General features: G+C 39.0%; 3 protein-coding genes across 3 annotated transcripts; 2 read left to right on the top strand and 1 right to left on the bottom strand.

Moving 5' to 3' along the window:
* Positions 1–38: 38 nt before the first annotated feature.
* Positions 39–3,518, top strand: LOC146452763 (carbohydrate deacetylase-like). Its single transcript, XM_085097703.1, has 3 exons — positions 39–389; positions 1,197–1,474; positions 1,833–3,518. The coding sequence occupies exons 1-3, from the start codon at positions 54–56 to the stop codon at positions 2,146–2,148; spliced, it is 930 nt and encodes a 309-aa protein (XP_084953829.1). The 5' UTR covers positions 39–53; the 3' UTR covers positions 2,149–3,518.
* On the bottom strand, positions 2,957–7,319 carry LOC146452762 (uncharacterized). Its single transcript, XM_085097702.1, has 3 exons — positions 6,964–7,319; positions 5,960–6,252; positions 2,957–4,940 (listed from the first exon to the last, which is right to left on the bottom strand). The coding sequence occupies exons 1-3, from the start codon at positions 7,142–7,144 to the stop codon at positions 4,137–4,139; spliced, it is 1,278 nt and encodes a 425-aa protein (XP_084953828.1). The 5' UTR covers positions 7,145–7,319; the 3' UTR covers positions 2,957–4,136.
* Positions 7,320–7,857: 538 nt separating this feature from the next.
* On the top strand, positions 7,858–20,693 carry LOC146452761 (uncharacterized). Its single transcript, XM_085097701.1, has 8 exons — positions 7,858–7,993; positions 14,383–14,428; positions 15,275–15,688; positions 16,347–16,616; positions 17,360–17,538; positions 17,801–18,046; positions 19,500–19,661; positions 20,001–20,693. The coding sequence occupies exons 2-8, from the start codon at positions 14,413–14,415 to the stop codon at positions 20,298–20,300; spliced, it is 1,587 nt and encodes a 528-aa protein (XP_084953827.1). The 5' UTR covers positions 7,858–7,993; positions 14,383–14,412; the 3' UTR covers positions 20,301–20,693.
* Positions 20,694–20,819: the final 126 nt, after the last annotated feature.

The raw sequence follows: 20,819 nt of genomic DNA, 5'->3' as shown, positions 1-20,819 counted from the left end.
ATACGATACATTACATGCATTTTACACGAAGGAAATAATGATCCCCAAAGCTTATGGCGGAAGTGGAGGACGGTAACGAAAGATTTGTACGTTGGCTGGTAATAAATGCTGATGACTTTGGATATTGTGATCAAAGGAACCGTGGAATAGTGGAGGCATTTCAAAATGGGGTAGTTTCAAGTGCTACTGTCCTTGTTAACGCGGTGAAGGCGTCAGAGGCTGTACAATTATCGCGACAATGGGGAATTCCTCTTGGACTTCACCTAAATCTTACAGAAGGCTGTCCGATGAAAACACATTACAGCTCTCTTACTGTAGAGAATGGTTTATTGAGGGGAAAGTTTGGATTTAGAGAAGCTATAAAAAGAGGAGAAATAGATTTGGATGAGGTATTTGTTTAATAATACTTGATAGTGATGTTAATTAATATTTTATAGGACGGACCTATAGGAATTGGATTTTTTTTATGCCACGTAGTGATCAAGCAATCTCAAGCTTAAACTATGAATCACCAGTTCTTGTTTATCTATTTATTTATTTATTTATTTATTTATTTATTTATTTATTTATTTATTTATTTATTTATCTATTAATTATTTCTATTTATTTATATACTGAAAATCGTCAGTAAAATATGGAAAACTTTATAAGTTAAAAAAGTATGTTAAAGTTACTGCTAACTGCTATCTGTGCCCTTGTTTGAGACCGGTTAAGAATTTGATGATTTTCTTTGTTCTCTCATCTCCCGTCCACCTGACATCTTAAAAACATGTTAAAATTTATTTTAAAAAAAGTAGAGCTTAACTGCAGAATACCCTGCGACTTATTTGCATCTCAAATAATGAGAATAGGATGCATAGTTATCGGCCTTGTTGTTTAATAATATTGAAGACAATAGTGGTCAGAAGTGGCAGGGTATTGTGTAGTTACTCCAAGAGTAGGTGTTGGTTGCTCTTTTGAATGAGTAAGTGACAATGTAGGATTTTGGTTCTATTATAAACCAGTCTGTAGAGTATGGCATGCTCAACAAGATCTTGTGCACACAAAGGCATATTTTTCTGAAATAAATAAAAAGGGGCATAATTTTTTTTCTGAAAAATTGCAGACTTGATCAAAGAGACCTAGAGGCAGATTGGGTGGAGCACATTATCAGTCAGTTATTGAAAGTTTATTAATTGAATCCTGTTCTTGACAAGGTTAAACAAGAAATACAGGCACAACTGCAGTGGTTTGTTAACAATGTAGGATTGTTACCCACACATATTGACGGACATCAGCATATTCATGTTTTACCCCAAGTGTGTGAAATTCTTGCTGTGGTCATGAAAAATACTGGAATCCGCTGGACAAGAATACCAGTGGAAAAAAACTTGGATGAATGTGATTGGATAGAAGAACCAAGAAAAAGCTTCTTCATATCCATGGTAACAGATGCGCAAAATGCTAAACTAGCTTTCTCCAGACATGGAATAAGGTGATATGTAATAATTGTTGTCTTTGAAAGAAATAGTTGTGAATAGTTTTATCTTAAGTATTTCCTTATATTTCCCCACTGTGAGAAGACTGGTGCGAGTAAGGTATAATGTGGGATTGTTTAGGTACAGTCTGTAGATGGATGGATATTGTCCCAATGTGTATTTTTCAACTTTTTTGGGGGATAGCGTACATCTTGTTAAATAGTTTTCACCTGACTGACTGCCTAGAAATGCTCTTATTCATCGGTACAATTTTCATCTGTCTTGGAGTGGGGAAATTACAGAGCAACAAAACAACCTTAGATGCGAGATTGTTACATAAAAACTGAATATTTTGTTGCTGTTTACCACTTTCAGGTTTCCAAGTCATTTTATTGGACTGAGCACCATGGGAAAAGACATGACACTCCAAAGACTTAAACAAGCTTTAGAAAATGCATTCAAACAAAAAGAACAGCCGCACAACATCACAGATAACAAACAGACTGTTTGTGAGCTGATGGTGCATCCTGGATATAAGAGTTTTATGGGATGTGGTGGATGTGGTGAGGGGCCTGATTTGTTTGCCTGCTCGGATGATAGGGAACATGAATTGATGACCCTTAGGAGCTCTGACATCAAAGAGTACCTAATAACTAACAACATTCAAGTAGGCTCTTTTAAAGAACTTTGATACGAGAGAAAACCACTCAATAAATTATTTACAATTTGTCAGCTTATAAATATTGCATTCATTTCATGTCTGATGTGGAAAACTGGCTATTTCCACATTGCTGTGAACCTCATTTTGAAAGCAAGGCTAAGTGCAAAGCTTTTCATATGAAAATTAGTTTTGTTTGCATGTCAATGAAAACTAAATTTCATAGAAACTTTACATTTAGCTTCATTTTCATATTGAGGTTCAAAACAACTTGGAAATGGCCTATTACTAGTTGATGGTCAGAAAGCTAATTATTATTTAACGTGGGTGTGGTTCTAGCATCTGTCAAAGCACCAAATAGCATAATAATTCAATATACAACCAGGGGTACAAATTCACTTTTGATTGCTAAGGGATGGGCGCTTATCAGGCAACAGAGTACTTATTCCTTTTTTGACATAAACATCCGTTTGAATAATAAGCACTTAAATGAACAAGATAAAAACAAAGACTTTTAACAGAACGACTGAATAATAGAGTTTTCTCGTCTTTTCTTACAGAATTCATTTCTGTAAAGGAAACAAAAATGCAGCAGTTGATTTGTGATACCATGATATATGTGGTGCTCATTGGAATAGGGGTGCCTTTTGCAGTTGGGGGTAGGGATGCTTCTTGGGGGGAGCACTTATAGGAAAGGGGGGAGGGTGCTAAATCAAATCATTACAGTGTGCCTGTTGTTACTATGATTGTAAAAGACCCTGTTCTTAGTTTTTTTTATTTATTTAAACCCACAACAGGTCTTTTGTGAAGTTGACTGGTCATTGCAGTATAACAACACAACTTTAGCTTGATGCCTCTTTATTGACTTCTTGACAGAATGCATCGGAAGTATAGAAAAATGAAGCTAATATTGTTGAATTAAATTTTACAGTGTGAAAGAATAAGCTTTTTATAATAACTCTGCTGTCATAGAGTCAGCTCTCTTCAAATAATATAGAAGCCCAGAATGTTATCAATATGGTACCATTTAAAACATCTACAGCAGTTTTAAAACAAAAAGCTGTGTCCACTTATTAAAATTTCAAACACTGGCTTACAATAAAGTACATAAAATTGCATAAGTTACTGAATATTGACTTAGATTACAATAACCTACTTTGAGAAATAAATTATAAATAAAAATCAAATCCATAACATTACTCAAAACTTAAGCAAAGTGTTTTCTTAGTTATGTAATGCACTGGACAAATGAAAGCTGGCACCCCCCATCCTGGTACAAGGTGGGAAGTTGCCTTGAAGACTTTGAAATCCCCCAGTCCCCTCTGGTAAGAATTATTTTTGTTGCCAAGTAACATTGAATCCCCCATCTCAATGCTCAAGGGTGTTCATTTTGGTCGTAAATTTCAATAAATGATTTATGCTACATTAAGGTTCTCTTTCAGACTACATGTATAATGCCTGTTTTAAAGCATTCTTCAGTGTATTTAGGTTGTGCTTTTTAAAAAGAAAAAACTTTTCAAAGCTCTCTGTCATAGAACTAATTCTAAAGAATAGCTTCAGAAATACCTTAGTGTGACTGAGAAAAAAAAAAGGGAAAAAAAAACAGCTAACCTACTCCAATCTATCCACTGCAACACGAATCAAGATCCAGGAACTATCTCAAATACCCATCCTAACCCTGACACACTAGCATCAAAGAAAACCTTCAAATTGCCAGTCCATTGACTTCCAACATTTCCCCACCAAGTCCACGGATGAAGTAACTACCTTTCCATAATACGTGCATCAAATTCCAAGAGAATGTCTTGCTGCAATGTTACAGAAGCTGTGTTTTTGTTATGAAGAGTTTTTAATCATAATAAAATTATTGACAACAAGGGAATAACAATAGTACACATGCTTTTGATTAATAATTAGTATTCCAAAATAACTCTAAAGGAAAATATTCCATGCAATTTATGGAGATGAGATTTTTTATCTAGAAGTTAGGAAAGATATTTTGGATTGTTTCTTGTTTTTCTTTATAGTTTGGCTATTGCATAAGGTTTGTGTGTGAATTGCTCCTCTTCTGTAGAACCCTTCAATGCTGTAGTTGAGCTTGTTCCACCACTGATTGCCATGGCAACTTGGTCAAAGTATCCAGTACCGACCTCCCTCTGATGTTTGTGAGCAGTGAATCCATTTTTAGCCTGTGCAAACTCGTCTTCTTGGACCTTAGTATAGGCAGACATTCCATTGTCTCTGTAATCATGTGCAAGCTTAAACATGGCATGATTTAGCGAGTGAAAGCCGGCCAAGGTGACAAACTGAAATCGATAACCCATTTTGCCCAGTTCTCTCTGAAACACAGCGATCTCAGCATCGCTTAGATTGGCTTTCCAGTTGAACGATGGAGAACAGTTGTACGCCAAGGGTTTTCCTGGGTAGCGTGCATGGATGGCATTGGCAAATCTGCGCGCTTCTTCCAAGTTTGGCTTTCCTGTTTCACACCACAGTACATCACAGTAGGGTGCATAGGCAAGGCCACGGGCAATGGCTTGATCTAAGCCAGCTTTAGCACGAAAGAACCCCTCTGGAGTTCTCTCACCTGTCAGGAATGGCCTGTCATAAGGGTCAATATCTGATGTGACCAGGGCAGCAGAATTGGCATCAGTACGTCCAACAATGACAACTGGGACGTCTAAAACATCAGCAGCCAATCTGGCAGCATTTAAGACCTTGATGAACTGTTGCGTTGGCACAAGAACTTTTCCTCCCATGTGTCCACACTTCTTTTCTGAAGCCAGTTGATCTTCAAAGTGTACTGCCGACGCACCTGCTGCAATCTGTCGAAAAATAAATTTTGTAAGACAGATTAATCACAGATCCAGTGCCCATAGGGCCATTACCAGCAGTTTATCAGTTTCATTACTGTCAGATATCACCCCCATAAAATAAAGTCTTACCTACTTACTTTCTATACTTAGTTTAAAGTAGGACAAGTGACTGCATGATCCCTTCATATATCAAAGGTTTTTTTACCGTGATGATAAAATATTTCAAATGGTCAACATTTGAAGGGGTACCTGGAAAAGAAGCCCTAAGGGATTTCTGATAAACTGCTAGAATCTCCTTCCAAATTTTCTTGTTTTCACTTGTGAAATAAAAGGAGAATTTGACCTTACATCAAAAGTCACTTGAGGCCTTATTCTGTGCACCCCTTCATTTGTTAGAAAGTCTGGATCTGGATCTATCCAGCCTTGTATTATTCTGCCATGAGAACAAATTAATTTTGCCAGCACAGCACAGCATCTCTTACCAGGTGATGAATTTGTTTCCACGAATTTCAAAGGTTAAGCCCACAAAACAAAACAACCTGATACCTACAGCCGTAGAGCCTTTGTTGACCTTAGGATAGTTAGCCTTATGCTCCATTACCAACTGGCGCGGAGGTATACCAGACCCAAGCAAGCAGTGGAAATTGAACCTATATTTTCCCAAGCTTTAGTGTGGTGGCTGCTAGAATTGTGACTAACTTGATATGAATTACCTTAATGTTGTGAAGGTTCTGTGGGAATTATAATGACAAACCACTCAAACAAAACTCTTGGGACTCAGTGAACTCCCTTTTCCAATATTATTATTGTGAGTGTTCATATCACAACCACTGAATACATTACTGTTTTTATTAACCATTAGTCTTTTCAGAGTAATTGGTTTCACTTTGGAATTTGGAATTACCCTCTTTAGAGAGTGTCAAAGCATTTTGAATTTGAGAAGGGGATTATAGATTTCTTCCTAACGAGTCTGAAAATAGCATCGAAACAGAGGGCAGAATTTTAAGTATTAAAGGTGATCACATTACCATAGACTTGGTGAGTTCAAACGCATTCAGTGGTCCCCCGAATCCAGCTTCACAGTCAGCAACAATCGGTAGAAAGTAGTCAATGTGCTTGTCGGTTCTTTCCATATGCGCGATCTGATCAGCTCTGATGAAGGCATTGTTAATCCGCTCCACCAGTTTAGGTGCGGAGTTAGCAGGGTACAAGCTCTGATCAGGATACGTCTGGGCAGCAAGATTGTTGTCACCAGCAACTTGCCAGCCACTGAGGTAAATGGCTTTTAAGCCTGCCTTGGCCATCTGTACCGCCTGACCACCTGAAATCACAAGATTGTTTAATCAGAAAATACAATGACTAAAATTATTTTCTTTTCTTTTTTTTTTTTTTTAATCATTTTAATCAGAAAATAAAATGATCAAAACTATTTTATTTTCGGTTTTTTTTTTTTTTTCATTTATCTTGTCGTCTACCTATATTCTATAAAAATAGTCATGCATTGGGAAAGGAAAGACAAAAAAGTAAGAACAGAAGTCCCCCACGCTCTCACGCAATCACTTGAAACCCTTAAAATATAAAAGATGACGTTCGGATGATATTCTCTTCACTGCATCTCAAAAATCGCTTGGTTTTCGTTTTGACAATGTACTCATTGTTTCTAGGAAATCAAGTAGAAAACCGCGATCCTGTGTAAAGAGGCCCCCGGTTCAAAGTTCGAAAATGTGACGATCGTGAAACTTTCCACGTCACTTGGTTTTCGTGAGTTGACGTGGCGCTGAAAAATTTTTCTTCCCGAAATTTAGTCGAGGATTTCGATTAAAACAGAGAAAAAACATTGAAGGTATCAAAATCTCCAATATAAGAATGTGAAAGAATGGCTAGACCCATATTTAGACGCAAGCGAATCGCGCGCCACATCGTGGCGTTCACCATATTAGGGAAACGGAGTGTTTTTCACGTGGAGCGAAAATCGTACCTCTGTCAAAATAAAAGATTCGGGCGATGCGTAACTATTCACAGTCCATCTTACCTGTGAGTGCTCCTAAAGCGTTGATGTAAAAGTTTCCTCCACGAGTCAAGTAATTCCAGAGCTTTATCGAGCCACGCTTTGCCAGAGTATACTCGATTTTCAACGAGCCCCTTAACTTTTCGACATCTGCTTGGCTGTAGTTCCTCTTAATTCCTGGATATCGCTCGTGTTTGGAATACATTGTTGATATCAACTGTAGAAAAGATTGGGAAACTTTGATATATCGGCTCTTGTGAGCTTGGTTGAACCGTGCTTCCAAAAAGGTTCACTGGAAAAATACTTTGAGAAGAAAACTAAGGGATTTTACAGAATGTTTAGTAAATTTATGCGCTGTGAACTTTGATCACTCACGAGAGGATTTGTTTTTCATTGGTGGACAGGATAATCTATTGTTTTATTGTGGTTTTTCATTGGTGCGCTATCGATAGCGCGCCAATGCCTCACTGGGCTTGTTGATATGACCAACCGCGTCGCTTGCTGCCTCTTTTCATCGAGGGCAAAAACTTGATTTCTTGCAGTTCAATATAAACAGATCAATTTACCTCTTAAAGGGGCCTATTGATCAAACTAGTACTGTTATAGTTATAAGGTTAATTGGGTTTCACAATTGCAAAGTTTGTTTTCCTCGGGAAAAATCTGACGCAATAATTTACGTAGGTTGCAATAGTTTGGTTGCTACGGGCGACTGCTGGTGATTTGTAGAAATTTCCTTCTCGATGTATATGCCAAATGAAGGTTTCAACACTATGGAAGATTTTCGCAAATCAACTTGGATTATTCTGTTTCTTTCAGGAGCTTTTCGTGCGACCATATATAAATGTGAACACGCTCCCATCTCACACCCCCTTACCCTCCCTACCCACAACTTGGTCACTCCTCCATACACACCCCGCGACAGTTTCAATGGACTTTGATCTTGCACAAAAACGAGGCATAACAGGCCACCATTATTGCAGAGCAAAATCTCAGAATCTCGTATAAACTGGGTTTAAACGGAAGTTTTCTACTTCAAAGAACTCTCAATTCCTCTGTAAGTATGCCAGAATATTTAACGATTGCTCTCATAGTGTCTTGCAATGTTTCGTTCGTTTCGTTTTGAGGTCTTCTACGTGTCTGAAACGGGCACGTGTCAAAACTCGGGAGTTGTTATATAAGCTAATAGTAGTTTTACCAAACTAAAAAATCAGAATGTTTGTTTTTGGTAGGAACTTCTCTGAGCTGCCTCTTAAATAATTAAAAGCACGCGGTTGTAAATCTTAAAGATCTTGTGTTAGCGCGAGCTAGCATGCGGTTAAATGAATTTTTTCGATTCATGTCTTCTGTCACGAAATACCAACTGGCTTATAACTGGCTTAATTAAGTCCTGAATTTTGTCAAATCATGCAGGCTTTCATGATTTTTGTGCCACATCATTCCATCATATATTAGAATAATTTATTGGTGATATTGATTGCCCAACCCTCCTGATCAAAACAAACAGATATTACACTGGTGTTAAACTGACCATTTAGCTGATTTCTGATATGGATTCAGAGGTCATTGAACGCATTCCAAATCTCCAAGTCCAATATCTTATTATTCAACACTTTTGTTTAAGTGTCTGTATGTTAAGCTTTACAGTTAATTGGGGACGTTAAATAAACTAAAGAGAAATCAATAGTAATTAGATGGGCCCAAGGCCACGTGCGGCCTCGGCAGATGTACAATGCAGGTCAAAAGTAGTTGGGACACCTGTCCAATAATCATGTATTCCAAGTAAAGTTGGCTTTTTGGGGTCACAATTGGAGCGTACCACCCCCTCCCCCCCAAACAATGTTGGAAGATGCAGATAAACAGTATTTTTGTTGAAATCTGTGTTGTAGTGTCAAATCTCAACATTGCTTGGGGGGGGAGGGGGTGGGGGGAGATTATTTCAGTAGTATCTCGCTAAGTGTCCCAACACTTTTGACCTGCATTGTCTGAGCGCTTTGACGCTGTATGAGCATTCTGTTAGTTTATGGATCGCTTTGGGAAGTGGTCTACGTTTGGCTATTTGTGAGGGGTTTTGGCAAAATTGGGTTTTATTGGTGGATGTTTCATGGATTACAAATGGCAGAGGAAGAAAGGTAATTTTGGGTTATTTTTCGAATGACGTCATAGCCGCAGTTTTCATTGTTTTCAGTTAGCAAGTCAGAAAATATGCCTAAGTTTGGAAATAAAGAAGTGATATAGGGCCATTTTCGCTTGTGCGGTCTGTAAGGACGTGATTCAAAGTTATTTACTGAGCATTAACGTCAAACAAGTTTATTTACGTGCATAGGTTGCGCCAAAACCGTCATTAGATTTCGGAGATAAGCGTTTGTTGACGTTCTTGTTAGGGACATAAACACACGTTCTATTGTGATCGCGTGCCGTTTTAAGGGGAAAACCAGTTGCTTAGAAATGAGTCTTGAAAATTAGACCTTTGTGAATATACATTGTGATACACGCTTATTTCAGCAAATTGCTTTAAGCTAGTTACATTTTTCAGGACGTGTTTGCATTGCAATTACGACAGGTGAAACTTACACGTTCGTAGTGCGAAGAGAAATTATTGACAATACTATCGGGTCAATGTATAAGCGATTAGATTTAGTTCTAAACAGTAGAGGCGGCCGTACTAAATACTAAAGAAAAAATTGTCTAGGGGAGAATGAGGCCACAAAGTATTAAACACAAGTCTTTGCTTTATTTTGTGACTGAGGGAAAACAATGTCACACTATTTGGTTATGTCACGTCGAGAATGCGTGACTTTTGCAAGATCACAATAAAACCAAAACACTTGCACTAATGTCATTTGTAGTCAATCCTAAATAGTTATAAATGGCCAACGATAAAATACAGTCAGGGGTGAAAGCATTCCATGTGTTATGTATCATTTTATGACGGTCTACCATCACAACACGGTCTACCATCACTCTGTAAGAAATATGATATGTTATCTATTTTTAAGTCATTCGCTATGGTAGACCGTGTAGACCGTCACTGCAAAATTCGAGCCTACTTAGCAAACAGTTCATTTTAGGAAATTTAAGTCCGAAAGACTTTTCAATCAGTACTACGCTTTCGTCTGTGCATCTATATGTCCGCGATAAACCATTTTCTTTTACACAACGGAAGAAAACAAGAAACTCCGTAACGTCACAAAGAGCGAATTGACAATGCCACGAATTCGAACGGCCTATTTAGCGCACTTCCACCCCAATTAGAACCCTAAAATGTCCAGTGATGTACTAAATAGATGTTGCATTTTCCAAATTTAGGTCAACATCATTTGTACGTTCCTCCACATCCGAGAAAAGGGCCTGGATGTTCACCCCTAACTCAGACAATGCAGGTCAAAAGTAGTTGGGACACCTGTCCAATAATCATGTATTCCAAGTAAAGTTGGCTTTTTGGGGTCACAATTGGAGCGTACCACCCCCTCCCCCCCAAACAATGTTGGAAGATGCAGATAAACAGTATTTTTGTTGAAATCTGTGTTGTAGTGTCAAATCTCAACATTGCTTGGGGGGGGAGGGGGTGGGGGGAGATTATTTCAGTAGTATCTCGCTAAGTGTCCCAACACTTTTGACCTGCATTGTCTGAGCGCTTTGACGCTGTATGAGCATTCTGTTAGTTTATGGATCGCTTTGGGAAGTGGTCTACGTTTGGCTATTTGTGAGGGGTTTTGGCAAAATTGGGTTTTATTGGTGGATGTTTCATGGATTACAAATGGCAGAGGAAGAAAGGTAATTTTGGGTTATTTTTCGAATGACGTCATAGCCGCAGTTTTCATTGTTTTCAGTTAGCAAGTCAGAAAATATGCCTAAGTTTGGAAATAAAGAAGTGATATAGGGCCATTTTCGCTTGTGCGGTCTGTAAGGACGTGATTCAAAGTTATTTACTGAGCATTAACGTCAAACAAGTTTATTTACGTGCATAGGTTGCGCCAAAACCGTCATTAGATTTCGGAGATAAGCGTTTGTTGACGTTCTTGTTAGGGACATAAACACACGTTCTATTGTGATCGCGTGCCGTTTTAAGGGGAAAACCAGTTGCTTAGAAATGAGTCTTGAAAATTAGACCTTTGTGAATATACATTGTGATACACGCTTATTTCAGCAAATTGCTTTAAGCTAGTTACATTTTTCAGGACGTGTTTGCATTGCAATTACGACAGGTGAAACTTACACGTTCGTAGTGCGAAGAGAAATTATTGACAATACTATCGGGTCAATGTATAAGCGATTAGATTTAGTTCTAAACAGTAGAGGCGGCCGTACTAAATACTAAAGAAAAAATTGTCTAGGGGAGAATGAGGCCACAAAGTATTAAACACAAGTCTTTGCTTTATTTTGTGACTGAGGGAAAACAATGTCACACTATTTGGTTATGTCACGTCGAGAATGCGTGACTTTTGCAAGATCACAATAAAACCAAAACACTTGCACTAATGTCATTTGTAGTCAATCCTAAATAGTTATAAATGGCCAACGATAAAATACAGTCAGGGGTGAAAGCATTCCATGTGTTATGTATCATTTTATGACGGTCTACCATCACAACACGGTCTACCATCACTCTGTAAGAAATATGATATGTTATCTATTTTTAAGTCATTTGCTATGGTAGACCGTGTAGACCGTCACTGCAAAATTCGAGCCTACTTAGCAAACAGTTCATTTTAGGAAATTTAAGTCCGAAAGACTTTTCAATCAGTACTACGCTTTCGTCTGTGCATCTATATGTCCGCGATAAACCATTTTCTTTTACACAACGGAAGAAAACAAGAAACTCCGTAACGTCACAAAGAGCGAATTGACAATGCCACGAATTCGAACGGCCTATTTAGCGCACTTCCACCCCAATTAGAACCCTAAAATGTCCAGTGATGTACTAAATAGATGTTGCATTTTCCAAATTTAGGTCAACATCATTTGTACGTTCCTCCACATCCGAGAAAAGGGCCTGGATGTTCACCCCTAACTCAGACAATGCAGGTCAAAAGTAGTTGGGACACCTGTCCAATAATCATGTATTCCAAGTAAAGTTGGCTTTTTGGGGTCACAATTGGAGCGTACCACCCCCTCCCCCCCAAACAATGTTGGAAGATGCAGATAAACAGTATTTTTGTTGAAATCTGTGTTGTAGTGTCAAATCTCAACATTGCTTGGGGGGGGAGGGGGTGGGGGGAGATTATTTCAGTAGTATCTCGCTAAGTGTCCCAACACTTTTGACCTGCATTGTAGGAGTAGCCTGAACAAGAGGGGCACCAAGGCAGGGCATGCCCTCTGTGTGAGGCTTTTGTGCCCAGGCAGCAGCAGTCCTGGGAAGCTTTCCATTCAGCCAAACATTATTTATTTATTTATTTATTTATTTATATACATTTATTTAAACAGAAATTCCAATTCAGCGTAGCTGGTTTAAATGGAGATCTGTATAAAATAATAAGAATAAATAATCAAATATAGAAATGAAAGCAAAAATCATTCAAAGAGTTCATGAAGGTGAGAAATTAACTAAGGTGATTTAGATGTTTCTTGACTCTCAGTTTAAAACTAGTGAGAGACTGATCATGACATAAGTTACGAGGAAGAGTGTTCCAGGATTTGGCGGCATTGTACTTAAAAGATGTTTGAAATTTAGTAGTCTTGGCAAGAGGCAGGCGAATAAGGTCTTTGTTCCTAGTGTTGTAGTTATGGATCTGCTCCAAGGAGTGGAAGTCATCTAGCAGATAAGCTGCGGCCAAGCCATTGATACACTTATAGACCTGTATGCACTTTTGGTATTCTCTGCAGCATTGAAGGGATGGCCACTTCAATGTTTGCTGTATATCGGTATCAGTAGCCTTGCGACCCGCAATTATTCCCGCAGCTCGCTTGAGAAGGTAGATCTTGTTTCCCTGACCGCAACCATCCCACACAACGCAACAGTAATCAAATAACGGTAGAACCATAGCATTAAACAGAGTAATGCAAGCTTCTTTTGGGATGACTTTCCGGCCTCTACGAAGCATTCCAAGGCGGGACGAGATTTTATTTCCGATATGATCAATGTGTTCGTTCCAATTTAGGCAAGGATCCAGAAACACGCCCAGGTATTTAAATTTGTATATCCTTCCAAGATCTGTGTCATTAACACTAACTGCGAATGACTGGACTGAGTTAAATTTTTGGTGAGTTCCCAAAAGCATAACTTTGGTCTTCGAGTGATTTAACATGAGATAGTTTTGGTTCAACCATCCAACAACGTGGTCGAGGTCTTGGGACAAAGCAGCCTCAATAGCTTGCACAGAACTGCTTTCAAAAAACAACAGGGTGTCGTCAGCGTAAAGATGGACTTTACAGTACTTTAAACAAATTATGGTCTATAAGAGTATAGACCATAAAAAACTGCCGTCGATTTGTTTTTTACAATAACATGGAAAAAATACGAGCGGAATTGGCTATTTTTTCGTTGAGAAAGCGCGCGCTTTACATCTAACGTCATTTTTATTGTCTGTACTATTATAGACAATAGCTACGAGCCAATCAGCGTGCGGGAATTTGGACAGTTATTGTAAAATCCTGTTTGAACTTTCAAAAACTTTAGCTGCTGAATGGAATAGTATTTTCCGGGTCACTGCAACCAACTTGAAATAAACCTGTTCCATAATTCACAAATTTTTTTACGTAAAGCGAAATAACACAGTCGACACGTGTCTGAGACAGCTGGACCTGAGAAGATTGTTCTGATTTTCTAGAACATTACGACAACTTTGCAAGGTATACCCAAAATTCAGAAATTTTATTCTAGAAAGTTTCTGTTCCATTCAATTTTTCACCTGAAATTTCTGCAATTTTTGGACAAATGAAAAGCACCCCTAATGATATAGATCACAGAAGTCCCTTGAAGGACTCAAGAGTTGCAGCTGAGACAAGATAGGTCGGCAAATTGTTCCACTGTTTGACAGTGGATATACATCTTGTTTTCTAAGGTTGAGTAAAAATGATTTAGGATGAAGATGTCTTGAATAAGTTTATCAGAAAAATCAGCTGCAACCAGTTCATTTACAATCTTATAAAACATAAGCCTGCTGCCAGCTCTGTGCAAAATATATAAACTGTGCCATCCAACTTTTACATCTGTGGATGAATTCCAAAAGTCTTGATATTCAAGTGAAAACTTTTTAGCAGAACAATACTGTGGTGCTGTTTGTCGTTTTTTTTTTCATGGTAGTTCTTAGCTTGAGATCCTGAGCAATACAGCTCTACTTTGCTGTGATGCTATTCATCATGCTGTAAAAGATTTTCAGTTTTGCCTGCGATGTTTAAGTTCGAAGCCTGTAGCAACATGATAAAACTAAGTCCTCCATCTTGTTGATGTGAATGGTTGTATTTTTTACTGAAGTGTATGTTTATTATTAAATTATACCACAGCCTGTCAGAAAAGCAAGCAAACTGCCAACAATGAGGTGCCCACAAGGTGAGTTCATTCTTTGTAATTCACGTAATTTTAAGTTGATCCAAGCTGCTCACGGTGGTGTTGTGGCCGGACCGATACTTCAGGCCCAGACAAATGCATGGTGTTTTCAGAACCAAGGAAATAGCAGTTGCAGTATGGGACAACCAGGGATTAGAGGGGATAGGGGGTGGTTTGGGTGACAGCACAGCAAGTGGAATTTTTTGTGCTTTTACAAGTCTGTGTTATTCAGGATACTTTTTAAACAATTCTTTGTCATAATCATGCAACATGCTTTAGCACACATGTGAAATAATTTGGATCTCACTTAAAAAAAAAAGCTCTTGGCCACACAAACATAAAACAGTTTGTGCCATTTGATATGTCATAGGTATATCTAGGGGAAGAGGATTTTACTGTTTAATTATAGTTTGTGCTTAGAAGCAACTGCTGCATAATAATCTTTAATTTTATGAGGAGCTGGGATGGTGCAGTGGCTCAGGTTTGATTCCCAGACTCTGCGTCATATGTGGGTTGAGTTTGTTGTTGGTTCTTGTCCCTTCCTCTGAGAGTTTTTTCTCCAAGTTCGGTTTTCCCCTCTCCTCAAAAACCATGTTAATTTAATTTGGACCCCAAAAGAATGAGTATACTGTGTGCACATCACCCTCTTGGTATGACCAACCTTACTGAATTGTATCCCTGGTTAGTATTAGAAGATCAGGCACTTTGATTCAACACCAATGTTCCATATTTTGTTAGTAGAGAGTTAGGCTGCATGCTCTCTCCTTCCAGATTCCTCTATCATCTGCTTGTTGATGCTGCCTCTGACACATCCTATGTTTATTATAATAATTATTATTTCTTTACTAGGAGTGGAAATCACAGGTGAAGTAAAAGAAGAGTATGCTCAGATTCTGTCCTATGATGCCCTGGAGTTCTTAGCTGATCTGCATCGGAGTTTTAACTACCAGAGGAAAAAGTTGCTCAAGAAACGAATGGAAATTCAAGCAGCAATCAATGCTGGCCAACCCATTAAGTATCCTGAAGCACATCACACAAAAGACTGGAAAGTAGCAGCTGTTCCTCATGACCTGCAGATGCGACATGTAGAGATCACAGGACCAACTGATCGTAAGATGGTTATCAACGCCTTGAACAGTGGTGCCGACATGTACATGGCTGACTTTGAAGACTCTCTCACTCCGTCTTGGAAGAATATCGTCGAGGGGCAGATCAACCTTTTGGATGCCAACAAGAAGACTATTAGTTTCACTAATGCCGATGGTAAGCTGATGTTTTTGTTTTTCAACTAAGTTGTGCTTTTCATAAACAACTTAGAGGATGAGTGGCTGTAGTGCATTTCCCTGGTGACCAGGGCCAGATCGGCCAGAATGTGTTTCTATTCATAATACTATAATATACTAATAATACTTTAATACTAAGGGCAATATTCATGTTGATGTTGGGAATTGAATGGGAGACCGGGGATGGTGCAGTGGTGAGAGCACGCGTCTCCCAGCAATGTGGTCAGGTTCGATTCCCAGTCTGGGCATCATGTGTGGGTTGAGTTTGTTGTTGGTTCTCATCCTTCTTCTTAGAGTTTTATCTCCAGGTACTCTGGTTTTCCCATCTCCTCAAAAACCAACCTTTCCAATTCCAATTTCCCCATACCGTAAATCACATTTGATCATCTCTTCATGGAATTGTATCTGCTATTAATACAAATTTACAAAATTTACAACTTTGCAATGGTCAACCCTTCAAACGTATGAAAGAGCCCAAAGGGGCACAAGGTCCAGCCAAGACTCGTCAAAGAGATTGGCACAACTGTGACAAGTCTGGAGCAAATGATCCCAGCCAGTGTTGGTGAATAAATAATATGGCAAAAATGTGGGTGGTTATTGGCTAGCATGAAATACAATGTTTATTGATTGTTCAATAGGATCGGTGCGTCGTTTGAAGGACAAGACAGCATGTCTATTAGTCCGTACGCGAGGCTGGCATCTTGACGAGAAACACATCCTGTGTGACGGAGAGCCCATGGCTGGTGCACTGGTGGACTTTGGACTGTACTTTTTTCACAACGTCCATGTAAGGTTAGCTCACGGTTCAGCTCCCTACTACTATCTGCCAAAAATGGAGACTCATCAGGAAACAAGACTGTGGAATGATGTGTTTAAAGCTGCTCAAGATTACATGAAAGTGCCACAAGGTGAGCTGCTCTTGAAGTCCTTTACAATATTATCTCTTGAAGAGGTTGGTCTTTCATATAAACTTAGACAGTCTAAGGCTGCTGCCTTTGCATTTTTGGTTGGGGCGTGCCAATGGGAGTCTGAAACCCTTACCCTAAACCAGACCAAGTTCAGCTGCATTTTGCATCCCTACGTTAGACTAAGGACCAAATACCCCTTCCCTATGCCAGACTCACTATTTTCCAGAAACTCCATCACTATCACAGTGCAGCCAAAACAAAATCTTGTACGTGTACAACAACAGCTAAAACATGTTTTTTAAGTGTAAATTCCAGGGAAACCTAGTCTGGACTAAATTCTTCAAGCATTTTAACAGTTTCCTGGAAAATGATACCCTATTCTAGACCAAACTCTCTGATTTCTATACCCTATCCAAAATTAACTGCCTGAAAACCATACCCTTCACAGTGGTACATACCCATATACTGGCAGCTTATATATAGGAGTACCCCCCCGGGATTGTGCCCATGTACAGCAATACGTGGTTCAAGACAAGTCATTTATAATATGAATCCCCAGCAACATGCTTCAAAAGGTGAGGGACAGATTTCTGCATCTAACACACTTGATTTGGACAGAGAGGCAACCAGCCTCTAGGGCATTCCAATTTCTAAAAAGTTTTTGTGAATTTAAGGCTTCCTGGGCTGGTCAAAATAGCAGCAAGAGTTTAAGAAAGTTATAACTTTCCTTGATTGTTTTTCAGGGACTATCCGTGCCACTGTGATGTTAGAAACACTCCTTGCTGGGGTCAACATGGAGGAGATGCTCTATGAGATAAAAGAACACTGCTGCGCGATGAATGCTGGCAGATGGGATTACATATTTTCAGCAATCAAGAGATTGTCAAGGAAACCTGATTGTGTTTTGCCAGATCGTAAGATGGTATGCAGCATTTCAACCTACTTTGTCTTGATTTTTGCAGCAAAATTGTTAGTTAGCTACCTACTTTGGTTAGCACAGACATCGACCTCAACAGTTATTGAAATTGCTGACTCATGAACCCCCTGTCATCTGAGCTTACCCCGTAGTCTATAAAGTAAAGATTTTGTCTTTTGAATGTTTATTCATAGAAAGCCACTGTCATTATAGTCCTGAGGGAATTGTTTGACAAGAGACATTAAAAAATTTCCTTTCTAACATGTAGGTGACAATGACAGTACCCTTCATGCGAGCTTATACAGAACGCCTTGTGCAAGTGTGCCATCAACATGGCGCCCACGCAATGGGTGGAATGGCAGCATTTATCCCAAGCCGAAGAGATGAGAATGTTAATAAGATGGCTTTTGAGAAGGTTCGCCAGGACAAGGAACGAGAAGTGGCAGATGGTTTTGATGGAACTTGGGTTGCACATCCTGACCTTGTACCTTTTGCAAAGGAGATCTTCATGAAGGTGAGAACTGATCAAGTGTATTTTTCATTTAGGCAGCAATCGACTAACGAAAAAAATCTGGGCTGTGTTGTTCAAGCAAATCCAGGATTATTGTCACCCTTGAATACAATAAAACATGATTTAACAGTGGAATTTCTTTGGGTACACAGAACAACCCCCACGTACACTACATAATAATGTTCGCGTTGGATTGACCATATTCCAGAATAAAAATAAGTGGAATGGCTGTTAGATATTTCTTTTCAAGTACATTTGAGAAGACATTTCTGGAAACTTTCCCTAACACATGATTATTTGAGAGCAAGTTTGTACTCCAGTAACTCTAGAAACCTCTTATGAGGGATTTCTTGTCATCATGGTTTGTATTCCTATTCCAGAATAGGGTCAATCGAACACACCCTAAAATTATTTGTTTGTGTTGAATGCCTTGGATGGAATGCCAGCTTACTGAGTGTTACATTAAACATATTGACCAGCTTCGTCATTTTATGGACTGCTGCTTTTGCGCAGGAGTAAAGCACCAAGGCATGTGTGGGTCAAGGCTCAATAGGCCAATTCCGAGTTGCTTTGAACCTCATTATGAAAGCGAGGCTAAGTGCAAAGTTTTTATTATGAAAATTAGTTTTCATTCACATGTAAACAAAACTAATTTTCATATGAAAGAGTTTTGCACTTAGCCTCCCTTTCATAATGAGGTTCACTGCAACTCGGGAATGGCTTATTATCAGCCACTGTTCAAGGAAAATAAGCAGTACCTGACAGCAGACCAACAGAAATGAGCCTCTCTGTGGGTACCTACGGTCTTCGTTTTCTTCGCGATTTTTTGCAAATCTTCTGGGTTTTTTCTAGGAAGATCTTCATTTTTCAGATTAATATGGTTTAAACGTTTATTCAGTGTTATTCACAGTTGATAAATATTTCACTTCAATAGCATCATTGGGTTTCACGGCAGTGACTGTAAAAACCGTTGTCAAAATCGCAGTGAAATGTGGTCAAATGCCAAAATTCAGAAATAACAGATATTTTCTGTAGTTTTTACGAATTTTGACAGTTTTATATCTGATTGTTCAATTTGATCACGCAAATTTTAACCAATTTTCAGATCTTTGCTTCAAGCTTGAGATCTTTGTTTTTTCCGCGGTGATCTTCGCGTCTTCGAATTCTTCGGAAATACCCATAGAGAGGCTCAGAAATTGAGCCTAGCTAGGGTGGGCTGTAACTGTCAGCCTCTTGATAAGATACTGGATAAGGAGGGGGTTTGTTTCTAAAGAAACTGTCAGTGGTGCTGTGTTGGTGGGGAGTAGAAACAAATGTTTGGTTTATCAACAGAGTTGATAACTAAAGGTAAATTCGCCACCGTAAAGAGATGCAATTGCTTCCTGGTTTAGTTAATTTACTCATTAAAAATCAGAATTGAACAGGCATTCAATAGTCTGTGTTCTCTTCTCTGCAGGGTTTGCAGGGTGCATGTCATCAAAAGCACCGTCTACGTGAAGAGGTGAACGTGAAGGTTGAAGAAATCCTATCCGTCTCTGTACCTGGTGGTAAAATCACAGAGGAAGGTGTACGAGTCAACATTGAAGTTGCCCTTCAGTATCTCAACAGCTGGCTCTCGGTAAATTAACATTGAAACATATTATATTTCCAGCATTGTAGCGATCCCCCCCCCCCCCCGATATATTTCTCCAAAACCTGCCAGATTTCACTTTTCCATTCCACCAAAAGGTAATATTTAGTTCTTTCTTGTATTTAGTTGACCTTGAAATGTTTAAGGCTTCTTGCTCTTGCTGAGGCAGCTTTGAAGACTTTCCATAGAAGGCAGAAACAGCTGCTTAAGAAGAAGTGTAGACAAAACATCAAAACCTTGTCATCAAGATTTGAGAGTACAGCAAGACTAGGACTGTTACATTAATCAGTGTTAAAAATTTGATAGTTATGTAACATTTCTTTGCAGGGTGTTGGAGCTGTAGCTATCCATAACTTGATGGAAGATGCAGCCACGGCAGAAATTTCACGAGCTCAGCTGTGGCAGTGGTTGCGGCATGGTGTACGGCTGGAGGATGGCCGTCCGTTCACTCCTGATCTGTACAAGGCCATACACAAAGAAGAACTTGAAAAGCTTGGAGGAACATCAAAAGCTCGCCTTGCACAGGCATCCCAACTTATGGATAAGTTGGTTCTTTCTGAGGAGTTTGAAGAATTCCTCACAATTCCTGCTTATGAACTGTTGGATAACCCCTACGCTAAGTTGTAGAGTTTTCCACCTGTGAAGGTCATCTAATCTCTGGGGTCTGTGATCTCTCAAAACCATTGCTGATCCACAAGACAAATTCTTGAGATTTTGGGTTACTTTAAAAAGGTTATCTGAGCATATAAGCATGTTAAAAGACACACCTTTCTTTTGTTGATTACGATGTGCATGTTTGGTGATGGAAGTAGTGTTTCCTTTTTTTTTGAAGGTGGGGAGTAGTATGTTTTGTTGATTAGTTACTCAGGAAAGGACAATGCCATAAGATATTCAACAGTGAATGCAGATCAAAAATAAAGTGTGCCGGTATAATGTCTTCAAAGAAGCTGACAAACTAGGCATTAGAAACATAGGAATGACATGTGCCCTTATCAAATAAAAGAAGGTATTTTCGTTCAAGAGTTCATGTGTGAGTTAATATCGTTATCATTCTCAACCGTATTTGTGCCAAGTACACACGACAGGCTCTCCCTGGGACAGTTAAAATCATATTGGGGATGAAAAGAACAAACCCATCATGATGGT

This window comes from Pavona decussata, unplaced genomic scaffold (assembly GCF_977016875.1).
Source record: "Pavona decussata unplaced genomic scaffold, jaPavDecu1.1 SCAFFOLD_366, whole genome shotgun sequence".
Taxonomy (NCBI): domain Eukaryota; kingdom Metazoa; phylum Cnidaria; class Anthozoa; order Scleractinia; family Agariciidae; genus Pavona; species Pavona decussata.
The sequence above is the reverse complement of the archived record's forward strand: the minus strand, read 5'-3'. Positions and strand labels throughout refer to the sequence as shown.